At 46.4% G+C, this 26285-nt stretch overlaps 2 protein-coding genes across 2 annotated transcripts; both read left to right on the top strand.

Moving 5' to 3' along the window:
- The first annotated feature begins 1388 nt into the window (after window positions 1-1388).
- Window positions 1389-7097, top strand: LOC135171574 (uncharacterized). The gene is made up of 3 exons (XM_064138202.1): window positions 1389-2916; window positions 2983-4226; window positions 4275-7097. The coding sequence occupies exons 1-3, from the start codon at window positions 1389-1391 to the stop codon at window positions 7095-7097; spliced, it is 5595 nt and encodes a 1864-aa protein (XP_063994272.1).
- Window positions 7098-9717: 2620 nt separating this feature from the next.
- LOC135171573 (uncharacterized) lies at window positions 9718-11593 on the top strand. The gene is made up of 3 exons (XM_064138201.1): window positions 9718-10318; window positions 10385-11436; window positions 11501-11593. The coding sequence occupies exons 1-3, from the start codon at window positions 9718-9720 to the stop codon at window positions 11591-11593; spliced, it is 1746 nt and encodes a 581-aa protein (XP_063994271.1).
- The last annotated feature ends 14692 nt before the right edge of the window (window positions 11594-26285 follow it).

The raw sequence follows: 26285 nt of genomic DNA, 5'->3' as shown, positions 1-26285 counted from the left end.
GGTTTTATTGTCACTAGGTGTAAAACTATACAAATTGCACAATGTTCGTTGAGTTTCACCCGTGTGAAATCGTGGATCGTTGAGGTTCGAAATTTAGTTGAGAGACGTTGAATAATTCGAAAAGGTAGAATTATGTTGACCGGTACGTTGGAGATACGTTGTAAGACTGATTTGGGGGGGGTCTCGAGTTGGTGACCGAGACCGATGACCAGTGACCCGATGAACCCCGGAAGTATCCGAAATTCATCGATCACTTGTCGTCGAGTTGGGGGGCGTTTTTTAGCTATAGTTTAAACAGATCATTAATGTGTAAAATTGAATTTTTGGCAAAAAAACCGTCTTGACAAAATGTTGTAAACCCATTTGTTTACAGGATAATTAGCAAAACGTGTTTTTTGGTGGAAAAATTCTGAAAATCGCGGGCATCCCCCTTGGCGTTCCAAAGCTAAATATTTAAATGTTAATTATCTCATTACGCAATAGCCCTACGGGGTTTTGTCAAAAGATCTTTTTTATTGTAAATTTAATTTACAACAAGAAAGGTCTGTTTGAAACGTAAACAGAAAATCGCCAGGTTTAGCATCAGAACAATCGAGAAAATTCGGGCGACCTTGAGGGCATTGAAATTCGGGGCCAGTTCACGCAGAACCACCTAAAAGCATTCAGTTCGTTACGGGAACTCAATCAGAGCAGTCCTCATCTATAAATTGTGTCTAACGTCCCTATCGAGAAATTAGAATCGGGCGTTTAGATATTTTGTAAGGAACGTATAAGTTCATCGGGTTTTTGAGTACATCATCTATTAAAACCTTATTTTGTCAATTTATCGGAGTGTTAGCAATTCAGCGGATTATTATTGAGATACGCACCGTTATAAATTTCTACGAGGAATAGTTTGTATAATCAGGACACAAGGCTCACGCCTAATAAAAGTACATCAGCAATAGGTTTAGTGGACCATTTGTGTTAAAACATTATTTTCTACCACCAATTGTCCCACTTCCCCTAAATCCCGGCAAAAAACATAGTCACTCCTCAAACATTGGTCCTTCGAGCCGGATAAGGGGCATAGTGAATAATTAGAGTGGTAGAAAACCTCGTGGAAAATCGACGCCACGTCGATTAGAAAATTATCGGGGTTCACATAAGAAAATCAACGGACAGAGATTTCGGGTCAATATTCGTGGTTTATTAGAGTCAGTGCCGAATTCCTTGAGGTCATAAACTAAAAGTAAACACGGCTCGTTGTAAACACCGTGAGTGAAAAACCGAGGTCCTTCAAATTGGCCGAGCGAACCTAGCCGAGTCCAGCAGACGTGAGACACATCAACACACCGACACAGCGAAGAGCACAGTCGGTCGGTAACCTCACACAACGGTCACTTACCATGGACAACCAAATCACGGAGCAGCGCAGCAGCAGCGATTCTCAAGACGACCAACAATCAGATGAGTCTATTCAAAGTGTTGTTCCAACCATTTCAATATCTGATTTATCTCATAATGCACATTGCAGCAAGGACATTCCAAAACCTATGTCAGAAAATCATCGAGAATCGGAAATTCAAATCAAAAAAAGGATGTCTGAGGTACCCCCGCTAGGACAATTGAATGGATCTCAGCGATTTAAATTGCAACAGATCGAGTTGCATTTAGATACCCTCAATCATACCAATCAAGAACTTCATCAAGCACTGGAGAGTTCAAGTCTACCCCCACTCACGTGCGAGGAGTTGAATGGGTTGGAACGAACTATCAACGCGGATTGGAAGGAGATGCTCGACGTTCATACGAGTTTAAGCGACGAGTTAAATCCAACTCAAGAGGACATCATCAAGGAGACCTTCCAGAGCGCAACAGTCCTGAAGAGAGAGTGTCTCAGGATGATCTTTCGTCTAAATGGAGAGTTGCAGAGAAAATCAGCTCAGAGCAACTCAACCTCATCAAGTCAGTTACATCAATTAAAGCGCATCAGCTTACCTCCATTCGATGGGAGGCACTCAGAATGGAAACAATTCAGTGACCTGTTTCAGTCATTGGTAGGAAAGGATCAATCCATCCCGCCAGTCCAGAAGCTGGTTCGACTGAAAGAAGCCCTGAGGGGAACAGCTGCTAGTCTCATATCTACGTTCACAGTTACTGACGATAATTACGAGAAAGCTTGGGAGAAGCTCGTGAGGAAGTACGAGGATCCCAGATTGATCACTCAAGCGCTATTCAATCGAATCCTCAATCTTCCGAAAATCAGCAAGGCAACTGAGGAGAGCCTCAGCTCCAATTCAGCAGCCGCTCTGGAGACAATGGACCAGCTTGTAGCCATGACTGGTCTATCCAAGGAGCAGCTTATCGAACAGATGATCGTACATCTACTCAGGAAGTCACTGGACACTGAGACATTAAGAGCCTGGGAGCGGTATGTGGGCAGCTCTAAGGATTTCCCTACCTTGCAAGAAGTCACTAGCTTCGTTGACTCTTGCGGTAGAGGTATCAACGCTGGCTCTAAGCTACATGCAAACACAGAGAAAAATCATCAGAGTACATCAGCAATGCATCATCGAAAGAAGAGCGCTCTCGTCGTAGCGAGTGCTCAGAAAGAGCCAGGACAAACCCCAAAGGATTTTTCAAAGGACAACTGTGCCTTCTGCAAGGAGGCACACTTCATCTCCAGCTGTCCTAAATTCATAGATCTATCACCTGACAAGAGGAATGAGGTGGTGGCCAGCAAAAGGCTGTGTTTCAATTGTCTTGGACCACATCTGTTCTCCAAATGTAAGAGCAGCAAGACTTGTTACACCTGCAAGAGAAGACACCACACCCTCATTCACGGCGGAAACTCCTACACTGGAAGTGGAGGGGCTGAACGAAGACTTTCCACAGCAGGAGACCAACCAATCGCCGGACCCTCGCATAACGGAAGTGAGTAAAATTTCCTACTCATAACCCACTCGAGCATTCACTGATCGCATTTAAACCACATCTTAGTAGCACGAGAAAATTCATCAACATCAATCATCAATGAGAAGATCAGTGAGCCAACGGAGAAAATCATCGAGGAAGGTATCATCAATCAGGAAATCAGCCAGCAGAGCAGTCATCATTCTTCAGGAGATCATCAGCACGTACTGCTTGCAACAGCACAAGCCAAAGCTTATTCAGCGAAGGGCTATTCACTCCTAGCAAGGATACTAATCGATCAAGGCTCAGAGCTATCATTCGTCTCTGACTCTTTAGTGCATCAGCTTCAACTTCAACGGAGGTCATCATCAATAGAAATAGCAGGAATAGGAGGAATCAATTCAGGTCGCACGAGAGGAGTCGTTTCAATACTTCTCCAGGCAGTTCATACCACGCAACAAATTCAAATCCACGCACTTATTTTAAAGAAGTTAACCGCAAGACTGCCATCGTTCTCGTGTTCGACAACCGGGATCAACCACTTCCGAGGTCTTCAGCTAGCTGATCCTGGCTATCTTACACCTGGTCCAATAGACATCATCATAGGGGCGGACATCTACGGGCGGATCATCGAAAACAGAGTCGTCAAGCCCAAACAAACTCACCTAGTTGGCCAACAAACGATTTTCGGTTGGATAATAACCGGGCCAATCGAGAATCAAGGTTGTTCACCGAGAGTATCCCTAACGGCCGTAAGGAACTCATCGAACGAACAACTATTAGAGCTATTGCAAAAATTCTGGACCCAGGAGGAGTTACCATATAACTCACATCAAGAGCTATCACTAAAGGAAATCGAGTGCGAAGAATTCTTTAAACGCACACACTTCAGAGATATCAAAGGACGGTACATAGTGAGACTACCCTTAAGGACATCAGCAAAAGTGCTAGGAGAATCGAGATTCATTGCGTCAAGGCAACTCCAATCAGTCACAAGGCGCCTCAAATCAAACGAGGCCTACGCCAAACTCTACACAGAATTCATCGAGGAGTACGAGTCACTTGGACACATGAGGAAATCAGCGGAGAGCACAGAACCCGCAATAGCCTATTATCTACCGCATCATGGGGTTCTGCGCACAGACGCAATCACAACAAAGTTAAGAGTAGTGTTCAATGGATCAAGTCCAAGTTCATCGGGGTTGTCGCTGAACGACATCCTCTACCCTGGTGAAAAACTTCAGGTTGACACAATGAACGTGCTGACCTGGCTTAGAAGACATCGGTTCACATTTGGAACGGACATCGTGAAGATGTTCAGACAAATAGCAGTGCATGAAGACGATTGGGATCTATAACGGATTCTGTGGCTTAACAAGAATCATGAGCTCATCATCTATAGACTTACCACAGTAACCTATGGACTCAATTGCTCTCCATGGCTCTCACTTCGAGTCCTTCAACAATTAGCCGAAGACGAAGGACATCGCTATCCAGCCGCAGTCGAGCCTCTCACCAAAGGCCGTTATGTAGATGACATTTACGGCGGAGCAGACACAGTACATCGGCTTAAAGAAATCGCTTGGCAGCTACAAGGTCTCTGCGAAGCAGGAGGATTTCCCCTACAGAAGTGGAGCACCAACTGCCCAACGGCGCTGGAAGATTTAGGTTTATCAACTAATTCATCACCTATCCAATTCGAGGAGTCTATTACTAAGGTGCTCGGACTGTGCTGGCACCAATCGAGTGACACATTTCGTTACAAATCCAAGGAATTCACCTCACAGACCTTTACTAAGAGATCAGTGCTATCAGAGATAGCCCAACTATTCGATCCATTAGGATTTCTAGCTCCAGTCGTCGTACGAGGCAAGATGATCATCCAGGACTTATGGAGACTCAAAATCAATTGGGATGAATCACTTCCTCAGGAGTACGTTCGAAAATGGAGAAACTTCAGAGAAAATATCAATGAACTAGAGAAGATTTCTGTACCCAGATGGCTGAGAATCTCATCAAACACATCTGGCATCGAGATTCACGGATTTGCAGATGCATCAACCGTTGCAATGAGTGCAGTGGTGTATATCCGTTGCAAGGAGATCAACCAACCAGCATCAGTGACAATGGTCTGCGCTAAAACAAAGGTGGCGCCTCTCAAACGTATGACCATCCCCAGACTCGAGTTAACCGCAGCTGTACTGCTCACTCAGCTAGTGGTCACAACGCAGAAGATGCTGGAATTAACAGATGAGAAAATTCACCTATGGTCTGATTCAGCAGTAGCACTGGCTTGGATCAGGAGCCACTCATCACGATGGAAGGACTTCGTTCAAAATCGAGTAAATAAAATTCAGGAGTCACTTCCCACCGCTACCTGGAGGCACATCAGTGGAAAGGAAAATCCAGCTGACTGCGCCTCCAGGGGAATAACAACGAGGGAATTATCAGAGCATAAACTATGGTGGTCAGGACCCGAGTGGCTAACTCAAGAGAATGACCACTGGCCATCATCACCAATCGACATTCCAGAGGAAGCAGCAATAGAAGCAAGAGCAACTCCAGCTCATCCAGCAACAGCAATGCAGGTTAAAGAAATTGCGGCAATCCTCAATAAATACTCAACACTAGAGAAAGTCCTACAAGTATCAGCCACAATAAGTAGGGCAATCAAGAGATTTAGAAGAGAAGAGGTCCCCCAGTCACCTGTCCTTACAACTCAAGAGCTCAACGAGGCCAGGATATTCTGGGTAAAATTAACACAAACTCAATATTTTGCCTCTGCTTACAGGATACTTGTGAGAGATCAACAACTGCCAAAAAATCATCCAATGGCTAAGCTGACGCCAATAATCAATGAAGAGGGCATCATCAGACTTGGTGGCCGCCTCAAAAACTCTCTATTAGACCCTGACGAGATTCATCCAGTTATTCTACCTCGTCAGTCTCGCCTCACCACATTAATTATCGAAGAAGCTCATCGGAGAACCCTGCATGGCGGCACTCAACTAACACTAGCCTACACCCGCCAGAAATATTGGATCATCGGAGGACGAGGAACGGTACGCGCCTATATTTTACGCTGCGCCATTTGCACCAGGCACCGAGCAAGAAGGGCGCAACAACAGATGGGCCAGCTACCAGCCGTACGAGTATCTCCGACGAGAGCGTTTCTCCACACGGGAGTGGACTACGCAGGACCCCTTCCCATACTCAAATGGCGACCCACAAACGCTCAACCCTCACGGGTACATATTGCAGTATTTGTGTGTTTTAGTACATCAGCAGTCCATTTGGAGTTGGTTACAAGGGAAACGGTAGAGGGATTCATCGGAGCCTATAAGCGATTCACCGGAAGGAGAGGTTTCCCAAAGGTCATGTACAGTGACAACGCAACAACGTTCACCGGAACGTCCAAGGTCCTCACCCGGCTCTACAATCAGCAGACCGAAGAAAATCAGCAAATCCAAGCTGCCCTCGCCACGAATGGGACCCAGTGGAGCTTTTCACCGCCTAGAGCCCCCCATTTCGGTGGAAAATGGGAGGCAGCCGTTAAATCGACGAAGCATCACCTAAAGAGAGTCCTCGGGCCATCGACATACACCTACGAGGAACTCAATAGCGTCCTGGTTCAGATAGAAGCCTGTCTGAACTCCAGGCCAATCACCCCAATGTCGGATGACCCAGAGGACCTACAAGCGCTCACCCCAGGACACTTCCTGATCGGTGAGCCTCTGCAACTAGTTCCAGAGCCATCACTAGTCAATGAGAATCCTATCAAGCTGCAGAGATGGAATCTAGTCACGCAGAAGGTTCAACAATTCTGGGCCAGGTGGTCCAGAGAATGCCTTCAAAGATACCAGGCCATCTACAAGTGGAATCAACGGAGAGAAAACATCAAGGTCGGGGACATGGTTCTCATGGTAGATGAGGACTATCCACCCGCACAATGGCCAATAGCAAGAGTTATAGCTGTTCATCCAGGAGCTGACAGTTTAACAAGAGTAGCAACTGTCAGAACATCAAGAGCAGTCGTTCCAACAAATCAGAACGGCACACCCATCATCGAGAGAGTTAGCAGTACGAGTATGACGTTCAAGAGACCTATCGCCAAGCTCTGTCTCTTACCGACGGATCCACCACCAGCAGAAACTCCTCCAGAAGATGAGCCAGAGCCAGAGCCAGAGTTAATCGACGAGTAAAATTCAACGAAATAAATTCATATGAACATTTATCAAAACATATTGAGAGAATTATCAACGAAATTCATCATCCCTGATGATGAATGCCCCCGGGATGTTTGAAACGTAAACAGAAAATCGCCAGGTTTAGCATCAGAACAATCGAGAAAATTCGGGCGACCTTGAGGGCATTGAAATTCGGGGCCAGTTCACGCAGAACAACCTAAAAGCATTCAGTTCGTTACGGGAACTCAATCAGAGCAGTCCTCATCTATAAATTGTGTCTAACGTCCCTATCGAGAAATTAGAATCGGGCGTTCAGATATTTTGTAAGGAACGTATAAGTTCATCGGGTTTTTGAGTACATCATCTATTAAAACCTTATTTTGTCAATTTATCGGAGTGTTAGCAATTCAGCGGATTATTATAGAGATACGCACCGTTATAAATTTCCACGAGGAATAGTTTGTATAATCCGGACACAAGGCTCACGCCTAATAAAAGTACATCAGCAATAGGTTTAGTGGACCATTTGTGTTAAAACATTATTTTCTACCACCAATTGTCCCACTTCCCCTAAATCCCGGCAAAAAACATAGTCACTCCTCAAACAAGGTCTCCTGACAAAATCCTGTAAAAGAGCCTCTTATCGAGATAATTAATGATAAACAATAGCGGTCGGAATTCAATTTTACACATTAATGATTTTATCGAAAAATCGTGTAGATGTCTTAGTTTAATAATTAATCGCGGATTGTTGTTTAAATTTTAAATCCAATTATTACATAAACAAATGGATTTACGGGATTCCACCAGAAGACATTTATTGTAGAAAATTGGATTCTCTGCAAAAAATGTCTGTTTGAAACGCGAATGTTTAGCGCCAAATTACAAATGAAGGCCCCCGGTCAGGCCAAAAGGTCAGCAGCGACACCTCGGGTCACTAGACCCACGAGCTGACCAGGGAGCCCAAAAACTCGCCCCAGTCTACCGTGGACAGCCATCGAGAGCAGTAACGCGTAAATCTATTAGTAAATCTCCTAATTCTACCCCAGTACATCACCTAAGTGAATCCCCAAGTGCATCTCCTTCAGAGATAAAGGGTCTAGTTCTACCTTATTAAGCTATTCAACAAATCAAAATAAGTGTGAATCAAATATTCAAGAACAACTCAGTAAATTATCAATTAAGTGTTAAATATATGTGTAAACCCTCGACTTTGGTGGCACGTGGCCCCAATTAAACTTTTATACAAAAGTGAATAACGAACTTAATTTCCCCCGGATTAATCCTGTCAGATCCTTCACCTGATTCGTCACCCACATCCACCCTACAGATTAGAACCTCCCCAAACATTTGGTCCTTCGAGCCGGATAAGTGCGTGTTAAAAAATCAAGTGAAGTGCCGCGTGTGAAAAATTGGACGCCTCGTGCTTCTGGAAATTTCGAGGGTCTCATAAGTGCCAGCAAGGACTTCAACAGGCAGGAAAATCAACGAGGGATTAGCAGCGAGACACTTTGTTTACATCAAACAGAGCCCAAGGTCAGTGGAAACCCAACGGTGAAATTCCTCAAGTGATCGGGAAGATTCGATAGTGTTCGAGCGCCTTCGGAGAGAGCCAAAACTTGGGACGAATAGTGAGCAACAGGTGGCGATCGCAGCGTCACGGTCGATAACCGGCCGACAGCAGACATCCAACAGTCGGTAACTGATCGATACTCGTCAACTCGTCGATAACCGAGCACCTCACCATGAGCGATCTCAACGAGCCCAGTGACAGCTCAACCCTCACGCCAAAGGATATCCCACAGGAGTCGTGCTCCTGGGCTGATGCTGCGGAGGAAATTAAATTAACGGTGGTTGATGAGTCCCTCAACATCGAGCCAACCCCGACAAGGCCAATCAAGGTGAGGCATTCAGAAATAGGAGCCTCCGAACAGGACATTAGCGCACCTCAACGCAGCAAGCTTCGGTTGCTAAAATACAAGTCTCAAGTCATCAGAGAGGTGTATCGGGAACTGGCTCGTATATACGAGACACAGATCCCATACACCATAGAAGAATTAGAAAGCCAACGGGATATTGTTGAGTCGGAGTGGGCCGAGCTCAGCAAAATTAATGATCTATTAATAGATTCTCTGCCCGAAGACCACGACCATCACCAGGGCAAGGATTATGACGAGGTGTCCCGTTACAAACGAGGTTGTTTAACCTTAATGGGACAGATAAGAGGCCAGATCGTCAATGCTAGGGATGCAGCCAGAGCACAGGATTCGACGTACGCTCACCAACTGGGGACCCTCAAGATAAAACCCTTTGATGGCAAAAGAGAGGAGTGGAGAGAGTTTAGTGAGTCGTTCCTGACGATGGTAGGGAATGACGACACTATTCCCCCAGTAAAGAAGCTCATGTGGCTGAAGACGTTCCTGAAAGGGCTACCAGCCGAGCTCATAGCTACATTCAACACGCAGCCGGCGAGTTATGAAAAGGCGTGGCAGAAACTCGTCAGGAGGTATGAGGACCCCAGGTTAGTGGCTCAAACACTATTCAATAAAGTATTAGACTTGCACAGATCCACAAGCCCACTGCCGAAATCCTCGGATCAAGAGCCTCAGCAGTGGTCGAGACCCTCGACCAACTGATGGATGTACCAGGGCTCGATTCAGAGAACATCACCGAGCAACTCTTCGCCCACATATTGAGAAGATCACTGGATGTGGATACTCTCAAACAGTGGGAGGTCAAGTTGGGAACGTCTAAGGATTTTCCCAGTCTACAGGAGTTCGTAGACTTTCTTGAGGCTTATGGAAGAGCTCTCAATGCAGGAGCCAGTCTCAAGGAGTATCATGAGAGCGGTCCAGCAAATAGGAAGCTCGTCACGAAATTAAAAGGTGGATACACAGCCACTCAACAGCAGGACGCCCACTCTACAGAAAAGCTTCTCCCCAAGACGAACTGCGCGTATTGCAAGGGAAGGCATTTCATAGCAGCTTGTCCCTTATTTAAGACACTCATCCCAGTAAAAAGGAACGAGTTCGTCGTGAATAAGGAGCTATGCTTCAGGTGTTTGGGTCCCCATCGAAAACCGAAATGTAAATCAACCAAGACGTGTCACGAGTGCAATCGAGACCACCATACGCTAATCCACAACGGGAGCTCGTGGACAACGGCGCCATCGATGGAAGCAGGTTTCCGAGCAACGGAGAAAAATGACGAGCATCCAAAACCAGGCACCTCAACCAGTGAGTGAATGATTTGATATATTAAACAAAATCATTCACTCCCTCGTTGGTCCTCTACATTCACAGGATTAAGTACATCATCAGCATCAAAGGAGATCATCGACCAGAGGATCAATGAGGGGTCAACGGAAATCCACGCAGTACATCAGCCAGAAGAAGACCAACAAGCGGTATTACTCGCCACCGCAAGACTAAGAGCACATTCACCTAGAGGATTCACGATGAAAGCGAGAGCGCTAATTGATCAAGGATCGGAGCTATCCTTTATTACTGATCAATTAGCACATCAACTGCAACTCAATAGAAGGCCATCATCAACAGAACTAATAGGAATTGGCGGACTCAACTCAGGCATCACTCAGGGCATAGTAAATGTCAGTCTTCAATCAATTCAGGGGCAGAAGCAAATCACAATCAGCGCCCACGTACTGAGGAAATTGACAACTACACTGCCATCATTCTCTTGTACGTTAGCAGACATCGGCTCACTAGAGAACCTTCACCTAGCCGATCCTCAATATCTCAGACCTGGACCGATCGACATCATCATAGGACCAGACTATTATGGGCGGATTATCGAGAATCAGATCATCAAGTCAGGACGAACAGCAGTAGTTGGCCAACGCACCGCATTTGGTTGGATACTATCAGGGCCAGTCAAATGCACAAGTTGTTCAACAAGGATTTCTTTATCGGCCGTAAAGGAATCCACCAATGAACAACTACTAGAGCTTCTCCAGAAATTTTGGGTCCAGGAAGAATTGCCAATTCAACATCAACATGCAGAGCTGTCAATAGAGGAACTCGAGTGCGAGAAGCACTTTCAAGAAACCCACCGCAGAGACGAATCCGGACGCTACATAGTGAGACTTCCATTGAGGACGTCATCAGCAGCGCTCAGCAATTCAAAAAACAAGGCCTCACGCCAGTTAAGATCAGTCATCAGCAGGCTCAACAAGGATCAAGCATATTCCCAACTCTACAAGGAATTCATCAAGGAATATGAAGACTTAGGACACATGAGGAGGGCGTTAGAAATTCCAGAACCATCAACAGCCTACTATCTGCCGCATCACGGAGTTTTACGAGAGAACGCCATCACAACAAAGCTGAGAGTTGTATAACTTCAGGCTTACCGAATGCTGACTTCGCAACGTTGACGACGAGGCCGAACTCTTGCAGCTTGGCGAAGAAAGCTCGGAGATGATCCCGGTGCTCCGCAGGGTCTCTGGGGAAAACCAAGATGCCGTCGATGTAGGCGTAAGTGAACGGTAGATCTCGGGTGACCTCGTCGATCAAAAGTTGGAAAGTCTGGGTGGCGTTCCGGAGACCGAAGGTCATGAAAGGGAACTCGAGGAGGCAAAACGGTGTGATTACGACCGTCTTCTCAATGTCATCAGCTGCCCAGGTTTTTCCGGGAGAAAGGCCATCTCCTTGGTCAGCTTGTGGAGCGCTTCCTTATCCAATAGGATAAGTGACGCTCCTTTCCAGGGTGCTAGGGGGGGCCGCATGGCCTTCGTCCGGCCAACCGTGCATGCCACCCACAGCACACCTTCCTCACAGCGGTGGCCCTCAAAGTTCGGAAGCTGATCGTCTAGGTCAGTCCCGAACAGTGCTGCAACCAGCGCCTCTTGGACCTGGTCGGCCTGCTCCGTCGTCAGGGACAGCTCTGGGTAGCCAGTTGGCACTATGGCCACCCTGCCTCCACCCTTTGCCGTCTCCCTGAAGGACGCTGCCCCCAGTCCTCCCACCGCCTGCACCCTTTTTGCGGGTATGGCCGGATCCGGGGGAGTGGAACCAGAGGGCCTGGGCCTCTTGGACCCGGTCCCCTGTTCTTCCTCCCCTTTCGATGCGATCTTTTCGTGCGGGGATTGCAGATCCTGCGAGGCCTCGGCTTTCAGCCTAGCCTGGCGGGCCCTGCGGTTCTCCGCGCCCGTCCGCACTTTCTTTCTCTTTACCTGGGTGGGGTCAGCAACAGCGGGTCCAGCTATGGCAGGTCCCCTTGAAGCTGGCTCCCCCTCTACCGCCATCCACGCTTGTTCCCCGTCTGGAGCCCTAGCGCTGGCCATCTCCTCCTCTACCCTAAAGGCCTCTCCCGTCCCCTCAAGGAGGGCACCGTCATCGGCGTTAAATTTTTTTGTTATTTGAGGGTTCCATTAAAGTCCCACGAAAGTCCTAGGAAAACAAGGTCCACTCCCGCAGAGCCTGGATACGGGGGTAAGGCATAAATACAATGGGGTGCTGCGTGGTTCCCCAAGGGTATCGTTAAAGACTCTGTACCCCAGTGCCATTCAGCCCTCGGCACGATAACTTCCATCTCGGCTTGGGGAGTCTGGTCCGCGGCGATGCCTTGGGTCTTCCTGACGGGTCTTCACTCCCGTAGGTTGACATTATAGCTATCGCTAGCCGGGTTCCGAAGGGAGCGCCAGGATCCTGGATTCAGGTGCTTTTACGCAGCCTCCTGTCTCCGTCCCCGAGGTACCGCCCATTCTCCGGCCTTTCCCCTCTCCTTCACCTGGGGACCCGCTCACTCGGTGATTGACCCGTCCCTTTCGTCTCGTCTATAGAGCACGTCAGGGGTGAGTAATTTTAAGTTCTGAAATAAGAATGAAAAAAGTATTTTAGATATAATTTTATCCTTAGCAATGTGACGTTTGGAGTTTGGCTATCCACTGTGATGATCCTTTGGATAGCCAAATGATAGTTAATAGGTATTCTTCTATTGTACTTCTATATTTTACACCAAGGGGATATATATATATATATATATATATATATAGAGAAATAGCGAGAATATAGAGAAAGATCTATATATATATATATATATATATATATATATATATATATATATATATATATATATAGATCTTTCTCTGGATGCTACTAGCGTTTGCTAGTACCTTGGTATCCCCTCTTGGGACTGATGGTGATGGGACACTCCTGTGTCTTGTCCCCTTCTGCTGGGCCGTCGTGCCACGTCCGGCTAGATCTCGGTGAGCCCTTCGGGTTCACTCTTCTGGGAGGGGTGTCTTGGTGACGGATTGGGAACAACACAAAATAATCTCACTCGCGGAATGTATTAAATGTATATATATATATTTGCTCTTAATTGTGTACACTCCTTGCGCGAGTGGGTCGGTATCGCGTTATTAGGTGTTTATGAGTTGGACTTGGAGCGCGGTTACGAGCAGTGGAAGACCCTGTCTGGTCTGCTGCTGGAAGGTATCTGTGCTCTCTGCGAGTCTCTAAATCTCCTCCAAGTCCAAATCGCTGATCTAAGCAGTTCCACGGCTTTTTGCACCAATATTGTCTTGTGTCATCATTGACGTAAGACTCATACAGTCACACAGTATACTGGACGTGCCAAAAGCCCTGAAACTGCTTTATTCGATCCCTGCTGTGACGTCACTTGGGTGCTGACAATGGTCTAAACATCCGTTGGATTGTTCAGTCCTTTGTCCAAATGGCGTTGCAGGGAGTAACCCGATCCTCCAAACACGGGGGCAGCTGACAACAGCGTCTCCAAGACACCGTGGGACTGCTGACCAATGTCTGGGCATCGATTTTCAAAAAACGACGCATTGGCGGAGGCCAATACGTCACACTCCCCTGATAAAACTATTGCTATCCTGGATCACAATCAGGTGGCAATAGTACTAAACTAAGAGTAACGAATTTTAATATAGTCTGTGTCTTAAGGGCCTCGGCTTATGCCAAAAGGGCTATCAACTTCTCTGCCATAAGGGCCAAAATCCCTGCTATATGAGCAAATTTAAAACTATCCCTATCGACCGGACCCTTACAGTTTTTCTTATTGCTAAAATCCTTATCAAGAACAGTATTTAACTCCTTTCGGATAAGCGTGAGAACAAGTTAGCGAGGTCGTTGATAGGTGCTTTCGGGGTTGGTTCTGCTGGTTACCATCCTCCCAGGTCGTGTTGGAGGGGTGGTCTGGAGTAAGACGTCTCCCCGTTCCAGTATGGGCTGACGATCTGCCAGCCCTGGGCTCCCGTTCGTTCCGGCGGGCCGCTGATCATCGGAAGGGCCTGATATTGTTGGGTGTGCGTGACTCGATTTTGGGGAATTAGCGCAAGCTGAGCGGAGAGGGGGGCGGCTGTGTCGACTGGGCGACCAGGTTCGACAGGTTCCAAGTGTTCGTCCAGCTCCACAATCTCCCTGATGGTGCCTGTAGGCCCCGGTCGTACTCCTCGAGCGAGCGTCTTCATCGGAAGGTGTACTTCTTGGTTGATTTTTTCTCGCGCGTGATCGTCGTGGTGGCGCCTGCGGCGATGGGGTCCTGGTTCTCGGTCGGTGGGGCTCGTTCTCCCTGTTTCGAGTACCTGAACAAAACCTAACTCCCCCACATAGCGTCGCGACCTTCGACCATAGGGAGAATTTCCAACATGCCGCGATAATCACCCCAAGAATTCCTAGCGAAATCCCCGCGTATCCGAACCCGTGTTCAACCCTCCTCAGTCTTCTGTTTGTGTCCCCTTGTCTGGACAGCGCTCGCGCTTTATCGATAATGACTTGCAGCCCGAGACTGTCCCTTGTGACGCTGTCCTCGTCGTTCTGTCCAACCTGTACCGTTTGTAGTAGGCCTATATTGCCTAAGATTTCCGTCAAATTGTTCGGTCCGAGTCCGCGTATCGTCTTATTTAGTAGGGTCGGGATGTCGAAGACGGCTCGGTTCACGAATTTTAGGTCGAACTTCGACGTCAGTTCTTGGAATGGGGTGAGGGTGACGGATCGCGATTGGATCTCGCAGTCCGGCGCTAGAGTGACTGTTCCGGTTCCCGTAATGATGATCGTGGCGGGTTCGCGTCTTGTGCATTTTTCCCGTATTTCGTCTTCCGTGACGACGGAAAAAACCCATGTGTTGGAATTTCCTATTCGGGCCCAATATGTTCGGTCCATTGAGTTTACCCGTACATCGCATATCTCGGAGCTCGAAAAACGGGGATTGGAGATCATTTGTACCTCACAATCCTTGTTCCCATTGACCTCGTATAAGGGTCGTGCGGTCTTGCATATAAGGCCGATCATTCCCGTTTTACAGTGGTTGATGTCTTCACTGTCAAGCTTGAGATACGTGTTGGCTTCCTCCGAAATAGCGGTGTAGGGATAACTTGGTGTTATAAAGGCCACTAGAGACGTTGAGGTATTATTAATTTTTGGTCGGCAACGTCAAGTGTCTATACACGGTTATTTTTTTTTTGTTGTTCTACGTTTCGTCCTTCACTCCCCTTCTTATTCCTGGCTGATTGTACTCTACAGTTCATCAGTCAGAAATAAGAATATTTTTCGGGCGAAATGTAATATGAGTAATTCAGTGGTCCGGTATTTCCAAGTCTTAAAATTCCCTCGTTTTCTCTAAGGAGAGAACATTCTACTCAAAATATATCGTTTATACCCTGATTAATCAGTTACTTTTGTTATTTATTAACCTATTTGACTGCTTAAGTCGAAACGACTAATCTCACTTATCCTTAATTTATTGAGCTATCCTGTTATTCATGTTCAAGTCGCAAAAATTTATTAATTAATTTCCCAGATTCCTCTGGTGGAAATTTAATTAAACGAATGATCTACTATTTCTCCAAAAGTTGGGGTTTTCGTGAAAAAAAAAATTTATGAAACTGTGTTAACATCCAAGTAAAAGGGACCTCGAACCCTCTTGGTTGAAAAAGGATTAACATATATTTCAGGGATAAATTAATTATTGCAATAATTGGAAGAATTGCAATTGCGCAAATTTTTCTTAAACCCATTAGCGTTTGAAAACGTTGGAAAAATCTTCCAAAGATTAATCCGGAGAACTTTTTGGCGACCCCAAAAGATCTTCAAGATCCCTGGGAGATATATATATTTTTTTTTTATATTTTTGAAAGATAAATTGTCTCTAGAAGAACGACGATAGATCACCGAAGATCGTTCGATGATTCTTCTGAAGATTCGCTATCCAGCTCGCCTCCAGTTCGGTTTCCGGAGTCAACTGCTGCCAAATTAGGTGATGCCTTTTCTTTAATTATGGTGAGTTATTATTATTATTATTATTTTTTTTTTTTTTTCCGAAATTTACTTTCGGTTTAATTTCGTCGTTTCGTTTTTTCTAATTTCGGTTTTCGGAGCGGTTTTCGGTTTCCCTGAGACGCGCTTTCTTTAGTTTGTCGCGGTGTACAATTTTTGATCTCCTTTCCATTTGGATATTCACGTTGTTGTCATCCAAAATTTCTAGAATACGGTATGGTCCTTTCCAATCATCGTCCCTTTTTCCCGTTCTGGGCTCTTTTAGGAGCCAAACATATTCTCCTACTTGAAGCGATATTTCCCTCACTTTTCGGTCATAATATTTTTTTGATCTTTGTTTCGATTTTATGAGGTTTATTCGGGCTTGTTCGCGTACTCTTTTTAGTCCTTCGGTTAGTTCTTGGAATAATACGCGATAGGGTTTGCCTCCGATTCCCTCGATCGACCTTGCTGAGGGTACGCGTGGTTTTACTACGAAAACTAGCTCGTGAGGGGTGAATCCCGTGCTTTCGTGTACGCTCGTATTATACGCAAACATCGCCATATCTATCCATTTGTCCCAGTCTCCGCTATCTCCGATTTGGGTTTTCAGAAATTCGGTTAGGACATGGTGACTGCGTTCGAGGGATCCGTTTGATTGGGGGTGGTACGCGGTAGTCAGACAGTGGCGAATTCTAAATAGTTTACAAAATTCCGCGGTGATTTGACTTGTAAAATTTGTGCCTCTGTCCGACAAGAGTGCCTGTGGCGCGCCGAACGTGCAAATTAATCTGCGTGCGAGAGCCCGTGCTACGTCTTCCGCTCGTTCCGTTCTCAATGGCACGGCTAAGGCGTATTTCGTTAGACAATCCTGCATTGTCAATAGGTATGCGTATCGCCTGTAGCTCCTGCCGGAGGGTTCATAGATGTCCATAGACACCTTCTCGAACGCGTCGATTGGTGTGTCGGTAATGATCATGGGGGGGGCCGGCCTTCCCCCTCGTTAGATTCTTGCGTTGGCAGGTTTGGCAGAGGTTCACGTATTCTCGGACCGTTTGGGACATGTTTTTCCAATAGTATTGGAGTTTCACTCCGTATAGGGTTTTGGTGATACCTTTATGTCCTCCTATCGTTGATGTATGTTTTTCTTCAACGATGGAAATGCGATCTTCCGTAGTCGGCACTTCGAGTAATCTTGCGCATAATATTACTTGTATGTTGGTTCCGCGTAATTTTTCCTTCAGGGTCGTTCTGATTGTTCTTCGTGATCGTCCCGATAGGCGATCATAGTCGTGTGCCATTCTTATTATTTGTATATTTTCGGCTGTTATTAGCTCGAGAAATATTTCTAGGGCTCGTTTAATGTTATCCTCGAGGACTTCTGCCTCTGAGTCATCCTTATTGACAAGGCCAAATCCCCATTTGTCGGATTGTTTTATTTTAATTACCTCTGCCGTTTGACACCGCTGTGACGTCAGTTCTTCCGCCTGTATCCATTCTTTTTCGATAAATACCCTAAGGCATGCGTTATCCGGTTCTCCGGATGCTGGGAGAAAAAATGCGAAGTTTTGTTTTTCTTCCGTCACGTGCATTCGAGAGTGTCGGACATTCTCCTTGTCTTCTTCTTCAGAAAGTTGATACTCTGGTGGCTCTTCGTTGTCGACGAAAGGGGGGTCTTCTCCCTCGCTGTTATCAGCGTCCGTCGGCGGCTCCCATGCATCGTAATTTGTGTCATCCAGTCGTTCTCTGTGTTGACTATTGTTGCTGTTTTCTCCGGCTTTCTCTCGCACATCGATCTCGTTTTGGTTGTCGAGTGTCGTCTCGTTTCCCTCGTCAGCTGTTGCGTTATCTTCTTGGTAGTTTTGTCGACCCATATCTTCGTTCGACGTTGGTATTGGCTCTTGTGTGGGGTCGAATATACTTCCGGGTTCGCTTCCGGGGTTAGAGCTCTCTCTTTCTGCTTCCGGTTCTTCATTTGGCTGAGGAGGTTGCGTGTTTCTTTTTGGGCGTTTTGCAATATTTTCCTCTTCTGTAGATATTTCTTCGAGTGGGATTTTCCGCGGTCGTCCTCTTTTTCTTTCAACTGCTGGTAATTTCGAGGGCCGTTTTCGTATCCCTGGTTTAACAGGAATTTTTCGTGGGCGTCCTCGCTTCCTTTTTGTCGGGCGGTTTTCTTGGATTTCTATTGGTTGACCGGGGTCATCCTGGGGTGGCTGTTGTTGAGCGGCGTCTTGGCTTCCGTGTGAAGTCGTTCTCGGACCCTTATTCGGCTCTTCGTTTACCGAGACGACTCGGCATTTTGACACGTGTGTATTGACATTCCCTGTTCTGGCTTTAATTACGTCGGGCGAAAGGAGTGCGATAACTTCGTGTGGTCCCACCGTGTGATATGGTGAGAATCTCTTGTGCCATACCATATCACCGACCTTTATGTCGACGTAAGCTGAGACCGCTTCAATCCCGGTCTCGCTTGTGTTCCAATCTGTCGGGGGGGTATTCACTGCAACAATGTTCTCCCCCCGAGCGATATCTGGTCTATCGCCGCGCATGACCAGTACTTTGTTATCTGACCATATTTCTTCGATCACACATGGCCCTATTCTTTGGCCACTCGGTCTGATAGTGTACCATATCGCGTCCCCGACCTCTACGTCCCAAATTTGCGCGATCATTCCGGTTATGACTGCGACGGTTTTCTCCTGAGTGACTTCATCCGTCTCCTCAGGTATCGGGTTTCGCGATAGCGCGTCCGCGTTTAGATTTAATTTTCCCGGTTTATAATTGATCTCATAATCGTATTCTTCTAATTCATTAGCCCAACGACGTAATTGGGCCCCTGGGTCTTTTGTTGACCTCAGCCACACTAGTGGTTGATGATCGGTTATCAGGGTGAATTTTCTTCCGTATAAATATGGTCGGAATTGCCTAATTGCGAATATTATCGCTAGGAGTTCCTTTTTTGTTGTTGTATAGTTCTTTTCTGGTTTTGTCATCACTCAGGAGGCATAGCTTATAGGCAGATCTTCGCCTATCTTGCCTTGGCTGCGGATTGCCCCGACCGCATAATCTGATGCGTCGGTCGTGACGATGAACGGTCGAGAAAAATCTGGATGCCGTAGTATGGAGTATGACGTTATTTCTCGTGCTATTCCTGTGAATGCTTTTTCTTGTTTTTTTCCCCATTCAAAGGGGACGTCTTCTTTTAAGAGTTCAGTGAGGGGGCGTGCTTTTGTCGCAAAATTCTCCATGAATTTCCGATAGTACCCCGCCAATCCGATAAATTGTCTAATTCTCTTCCTATCCTTAGGTTTTCGGTATTTTAAAATGGGTTCTATTGTTTTGGGGTTTGGTTTTATTCCCTCGTGGCTGACGCGATGCCCCAAAAAGGCTACCTCTTCCCTCAAAAATTCACATTTAGAGGGCTGCAGGCTCATTTGTGCATCATGGAGCCTGTCCACGAACGATTTATATTTTTCTCTGTGATCTTCTAAAGTTTTTCCATACACGACTAAATCATCCATGTAGACAAATAAGCCTGCCCCCTGTAGTCCGGATAATACTACGTCCATTGACCTCTGGAAGGCTGGTGGACCGTTCGCGATGCCCATTGGTATTCAGGTATAGTGATAGTGTCCTCCCGTGGTTGAGAAGGCTGTTTTGGGGCGACTCTCCGGGGCTAGAGGGATTTGGTGGAATCCGGATACCAAATCGAATGTTGAGAAGTATCTCATGCCCCCTAATTGGTCGAGTATATCCGTAATATTGGGTAGTGGGTATGCGTCCGCGACCATTTTTTCGTTTAGTCGACGAAAATCGACTACCATACGCCACCGTTTCTCTCCGTCGGGGCCTGGTTTTTTCGCAACCATCCACGCTGGCGAGTTATACGGTGAGTCAGAGGGTTCGATGATACCGGCTTTCAGCATGGTATCTATTTCTTCTTTAGATTTGTCTCTGATGTGGAAGGGCAGGCGGAATTGTCGGACTACGACGGGTTCATCGTCTTTTAGTTTAAATTGATATCCCGGTATTTTGGCTTCTTTTAGTTTTTCGTGATCAAGCTTATATACCCAAGGATTATATCTTATTAAATTTTCTGCCTCTTCCTGCTCTTCCTCATCCAGACCCTCCAGCCGGAGCATTTCCATTATTTTGTTGGTTCTCTCCGACCGGTTTTTAGAACTCTCTGATTCGCTAAATGCTTTAATTTCCGCTTCCGTTGCAATTGACTCTATTTCTTCTAAGTCGATAAATGGAATTTTAAATCGTTCTGCGGTTTCCCGGGTATTGTACGCGTATGAAAAAGCTACACCTTCCCTAGGTTTCACTATCGCGTCCCCGAAGTACACCGCTAACTTGATGTCCCTTCGCGGGAGGTAACCGACTTCTGCGTCGAATTTACCTACTCTGACGTAGACTAATTTTATTGTCCTAGGCGGAAGGGAAATTGATTCCGTGTTTAAAAACGTGTGTATCCCCTCCCTTATTGTAAGGGTGTCTTCCCCGTAGTCAATTTTGACTGCCCTGCTTTTCAGAAATGGCCTGCCCAGCATTCCATCTTCTGAAAGGGGAAAACTCGAATCGACGACATGGAATTTGTCTTCGATTCCTTCTACGGTCAGAGTTACATACCCTATCGTTCTCGATTCCCCCGGTGTAACCCCTTTGATAATTATTATTTCTTCACGATTTATGCTTAATTCCGGACTGAGTTTGTCTGATCGTACTAGATTGACATCAGCTCCCGTGTCTACAAAGAATTTCCCCTCCCTTCCCTTCATTCGGTCTACCTTTAGATGTACTTGGGTGGGAGGTATGTCCATTACGCGGAAATTTACATGGGCCGTTTTATATATTGTTTTTTTCTGCGCTTTTGACTCGCCCATGTCTTCGAGTCCTAGATCGCGCAGCTCTTCCGGACTCGTTTTTAGTTTAAATTTTGGCTGGTACTCGCGACCGCCTCTTGGTCATTCTTTGGGTCTTCTCTTTTTTCTTCAGTCGCGATTTTATTCGTTGGACGTTGTTGTTTTTTGATTAGGTGAGCGGGGGTTCTACAATCCCGTGCATAGTGCCCCGGTTTGGCACATCTGTAGCAAACGTTATCGTTGGTGTTAGGTTTCGTCACCCGTTTGTCTGACTGTTTCCCCCCTCTGTACTCGGGTTTGTTCTTTTCGTTCCGGACTGCGCGTTTCTGTCCGTCGGATTTTGTGGAGTTTGGGAACCTGATTTTCATCGCTCTCAAATCAGCCTCAATCGCATCATCGATTGATTCGATTCTTCGAATCTTCCCTTGCCCTTGAGACTGTTTTGGTTTTGCATGCAGCCTCCGTAGCTGCTCAAAATACTCGGTTTCTTTTATTTTCGACTCGATCGTGATCGCGAGTCCGACGGCCTCGTCAAAAGATGCTGGAGTCACGGGAAACATCATGGTCTTGATGTCTCTTCTGAGTCCGGCGTGAAAGGCTTCCCTCATATTTAATTTAATACCGTGGATCGTGATCCCGTAATCTGCTGTCGGATCCGTGTCAAGTCGACTTTGTGCTTTTAATTGAAGAGCCCTGAATCGCGCTTCGTAATCTGTGACCGATTCTCCGTATTGTTGATACAGACGCGACATTTTTCCCAGAATTTGACGTAGGTTTTCCCTAGTTCCGAATGATAGGCGAAGCTTTGTGACAAGGTCATCGAGTGAGTTTATGCTTGTTAGGGCGCTTTCTACCGCCAATCTCGCGTTCGGACCGCATTTTGGCAGGCACTGGTGCAGAAAATTTAGCTCATCTCCAGGCCTCAAAAGTCATCGTGACATATTCAGGCTGGTGATGAATCTCTCTACATCATCCCCTACCTCATATTTCGGTAACGGTCTTATTGCATTTCTCACTCGCTGATCTTCTCCGTAGCCGTGATCTGCCCATGGATTGTATCCCAAGCCCAATCCGTGAGCTTGTGGTGCGTGACCTGAGAAAGCTCCCTGTCCTACATTCCCGTCTTCGAAGGTATTTTGAGGGACCGTATTCGGTCCTCCGAGACCGAAATTGGCCCTTCCAAATCTCGCACTCAATTCCGACATAGGGCTTCCGGGTACCCTTTCCGATCTACCGATTCCATTGCCCCTGTGAAATTGTTGCCTCCCCATCGCGTAATTCATTCCTAGCATAGGGCTAAATGGTCCTAATCCCAAATCCGATCGATTATTTCTGTAGGGCGGGCCCATCTGTCCCATTTCTGGTCCAAGGTTCCCTGGTACTGGGGAACAGAACGCGAAAGGTTGGGGAATACCGACTGATGTTGGTGCGACCGTACTTGCTGTTATTCTCGACTGTAAGTTTGTGAATGTGGTTGTCGTGTTTGCTACGCATGATATTGCCGTCGGGTTACTTGTTGTCGTCTCGCGGTTGACCGGTTCCGTCGGTCCTCCCGTGGTGGTTTCGTTTGACGCGCCGTCCATGTCTCTTGTATTTAATTCTGTGTGTGTTAAATATGGTCGCGAGTCTCGGTTCCGTCGGTCGCGTCGTTGGGTCCGACTGGCCAAAGATCGCGGTGTGCGAATATGAGGAATTTTTAAGTTTGTTCAGTACTTACGCGAGTCCCATGACGATTGTCAGTAGTCCGATATTCATCCTGTCGTCCCGGATCTCGTTTGTTGTCTCTGCTAATGATGATTTTATTTTTCAGGTGTGGCGCTGAGTTGTCTCCGGTACCGCTGTTGGCCCGTTGTCCTGTCCCAAATTTCTCCTGCTGCTCCTGGCTTGGCGTTGGGTTGTTCCTGGTGTTGGTGTCAAGCGTTGTCACTGCTATACTTCCCGTCTCGGCTATCGGTCTGCGTTGTCGGTTCGATTTTCTCTGGTGTTGGTTGGGCTTCGGTGTTTTTATTTATTAATCTCCTTCCTTCGTCGACCGTCGGCCCCGTACGCGTAATTCAGTGTGTTCCCACTTCTAGTATCACATAATTCTTCTGCACTATCTCCTGATGAGTGCCAAAACAAGTTCGGCGCCAATGTGACGTTTAGAGGTTGGCTATCCCCTCTGTTGGTGCTTTGGATAGCCACATGATACTTATTATTCCCAGTCTACTCACTAAGGGGTTATATATATATATTTCTGGATGCTACTAGCGGTTGCTAGTAGCTGGTGTATATATATATCCCCTCTTGGGACTGATGGTGATGGGACACTCCTGTGTCTTGTCCCCTTCTGCTGGGCCGTCATGCCCCGTCCGGCTAGATCTCGGTGAGCCCATTTGGTTCACTCTTCTAGGAGGGGTGTCTTGGTGACGGATTGGGAACAACACAAAATAACCTCACTCGCGGAATATATTAAATGTATATATATATTTGCTCTTAATTGTATACACTCCTTGCGCGAGTGGGTCGGTATCGCGTTATTAGATGTTTATGAGTTGGACTTGGAGCGCGATTACGAGCAGTGGAAGACCCTGTCTGGTCTGCTGCAGGAAGGTATCTGTGTTCTCTGCGAGTTTCTAAATCTCCTCCAAGTCCAAATCGCTGATCTAAGCAGTTCCACGGCTTTTTGCACCAATATTGTCTTCTGTCATCATTGACGCAAGACTCATACAGTCACACAGTATACTGGACGTGCCAAAAGCCCTGAAACTGCTTTATTCGATCCCTGCTGTGACGTCACTTGGGTGCTGACAATGGTCTAAACATCCGTTGGATTGTTCAGTCCTTTGTCCAAATGGCGTTGCAGGGAGTAAACCGATCCTCCAAACACTGGGGCAGCTGACCACAGCGTCTCCAAGACACCGTGGGACTGCTGACCAATGTCTGGGCATCGATTTTCAAAAAACGACGCATTGGCGGAGGCCAATACGTCACAAGTGCTTTAATATTATAAAATTTTATAAAATTACATAAATACAAATTATAAAATGTTTTTTGGTGAATAAGTTTCGCAATCGTATGATTTCTTCTTTGGATGAACACAACCATGGACAATAGAACCTAACCAAAACGTTAAGATTCGTTTTCTTTAGTTGATATTGTTTATGGATTTTTCTAAAGAATAATTTTTTTTTAATTAAGTCTATTTCTGTTTGTCGGCGGGGAGGGGGGCGAAGCGTCCGGCTCGCCTCGACTTCGACTTGTCAGGCCTCGTGCTGCAAACTTCACACTTCTCACAATCCTCCACCTATCGTCCTCATGCTATAATCTACTATTATGTAGCGGGCGGATGTTCATTTTTTCCCCCTTCGTCTTACCCGCCGCCGGCAGTCATCCATTTCTGCTGCCGCAGGGGAGTAGTGTCGTGTGGTGGGTACACCACCACACTCGCATGTTTTTCTCACCGTCGTGCGAGCGGTTATCCCACGCCCCTGATTCGTCCAACTTCAACCCTGAATAAGTTGAAGAGGGTGCGTCTGATTAAAAAGTCGCTCAGGACTTTTCGATCCAGAATTTCACCCCCAACTTAAGTTTAAAGTTTGGTCGTGCAATTCTGGGACACCCTGTATAAATTCCATTTTTCTTATAGCGAATTTTCATTTTCGCGGGTGGCGGTGTTTCGAAACTTCGTTTTTCAATTGGAAATACGAACGGCCAAAAACCCGCTAATGAAAGTTGACGGTCGCGCCCCCGAGAATCAGGAACCCCTCCCAGAACCCCCCAGAAACGTAGATTCCCAGATTTCCTCAGTGTCGGTACAAACGTAGGGGAGACTCCTGACACCAGGTCGCTCTCCGCAAATGTAAACACTGTAGGGTCCATTAAAAAAAATGAATATCTAATGAACAGATAAATGTAAAATGATGGAATTTGGTTCCGTATCCTTTACAAACGATTCCCTATCCATTGATAAAAACTATTCGAGTCTACAAATAAATATTAATGAAGTGGCGGGATGACCCTTACTCATTAAATTGTTCAATTAATTATTAAGTAATGAAGGCGGTTGGGAATCAGGCTAAATTCCAGCCTTCCCTTCCCTCGCGCTCAACAACTTACGACCGCTCGACCTCTGGCCCAAACCAACCCGATGTTGCCAGGGGAACTTTTGGCATATTTGCCTAATCGGGGCGCAATTTTCCGGAGACATCAACCCCGGAACCACGCCTTCTGACCAATGGAAATCGTAACGTGCCAACAATTGGGAATTTTCTCGGCCGTGACCTCTCCCAAGATCGCTCTCTCTTCGCACGGACATCGAACAGTAAAGAACGTGTGTGATCATTCTCAGTTATTGTAAAGCTCGGACCAATAGTTCAACTCAATCATAATTTATTGATCTATCTCCGTATAGACTCAGTGTCCGCTCACTGTTTGTGTGTATTAATTAAAAACAGTTTTTATTAATAAAGTGACGGTCAATTGACTCAAACCGTGCGTGACTCTGTGCTGCGTATTTTACCGGCCCCCTCATTCCCTCCGCTCCTCTCTCGCCAATCTCATCAGCTCTCCCCACTCCCATTACACAAACCAGGCATCTCTACAAACAAAGGCCTACAAACATTTTTAGTACATGACAATATTAGACAAAACTACTACAATCAATTTAAATGGATAAAATACTTAATTTTTCACTATACAGTGCGCGTCAACTCGCAGCAGTTAAATCGCAGTCTTTTAAAACCATAGGGCAGAGTCGCAAAACCATCGAGCCTACGTTTTGGGCCTGTCACACGTATGATCTTGCTCTCAAGTTACGTGATGACGTCATGAGACACTGTCCGACGAATACCCTGATAGTCGATCTGGCAGGGATCTGCTTTATCGACAACGAGCGCGCGAATCGAGTCGTAATGAATTTGTTTACGCGATTCATAATTCAGTCTAACCCCTTCTATTGTACTAACTTCCGCGATACTGCCGTCCGGTTTTTTTACACGATAAGTGTTAAATGTAGGCCCTCCAGGGACAAAAGAGGTAATGAAACTTCCTTCTCCGTAGCCATCTACCTCGTCGGTCAAATCCCCTAGAAAATTCCCTAGCGGTAATTGATT

This window comes from Diachasmimorpha longicaudata, chromosome 20, assembly GCF_034640455.1.
Source record: "Diachasmimorpha longicaudata isolate KC_UGA_2023 chromosome 20, iyDiaLong2, whole genome shotgun sequence".
NCBI lineage: Eukaryota > Metazoa > Arthropoda > Insecta > Hymenoptera > Braconidae > Diachasmimorpha > Diachasmimorpha longicaudata.
This window is presented reverse-complemented; position numbering and strand designations above follow the sequence as displayed.

Coding starts and splice junctions, on each gene's coding strand:
- LOC135171574 (XM_064138202.1), top strand. CDS start 1,389: ATGGACAACCAAATCACGGAGCAGCGCAGCAGCAGCGATTCTCAAGAC. Junction 2,917..2,982: donor CGGACCCTCGCATAACGGAA/GTGAGTAAAATT, acceptor ACCACATCTTAG/TAGCACGAGAAAATTCATCA. Junction 4,227..4,274: donor AGATGTTCAGACAAATAGCA/GTGCATGAAGAC, acceptor TGGCTTAACAAG/AATCATGAGCTCATCATCTA.
- LOC135171573 (XM_064138201.1), top strand. CDS start 9,718: ATGGATGTACCAGGGCTCGATTCAGAGAACATCACCGAGCAACTCTTC. Junction 10,319..10,384: donor AAAACCAGGCACCTCAACCA/GTGAGTGAATGA, acceptor CTACATTCACAG/GATTAAGTACATCATCAGCA. Junction 11,437..11,500: donor TCACAACAAAGCTGAGAGTT/GTATAACTTCAG, acceptor GAACTCTTGCAG/CTTGGCGAAGAAAGCTCGGA.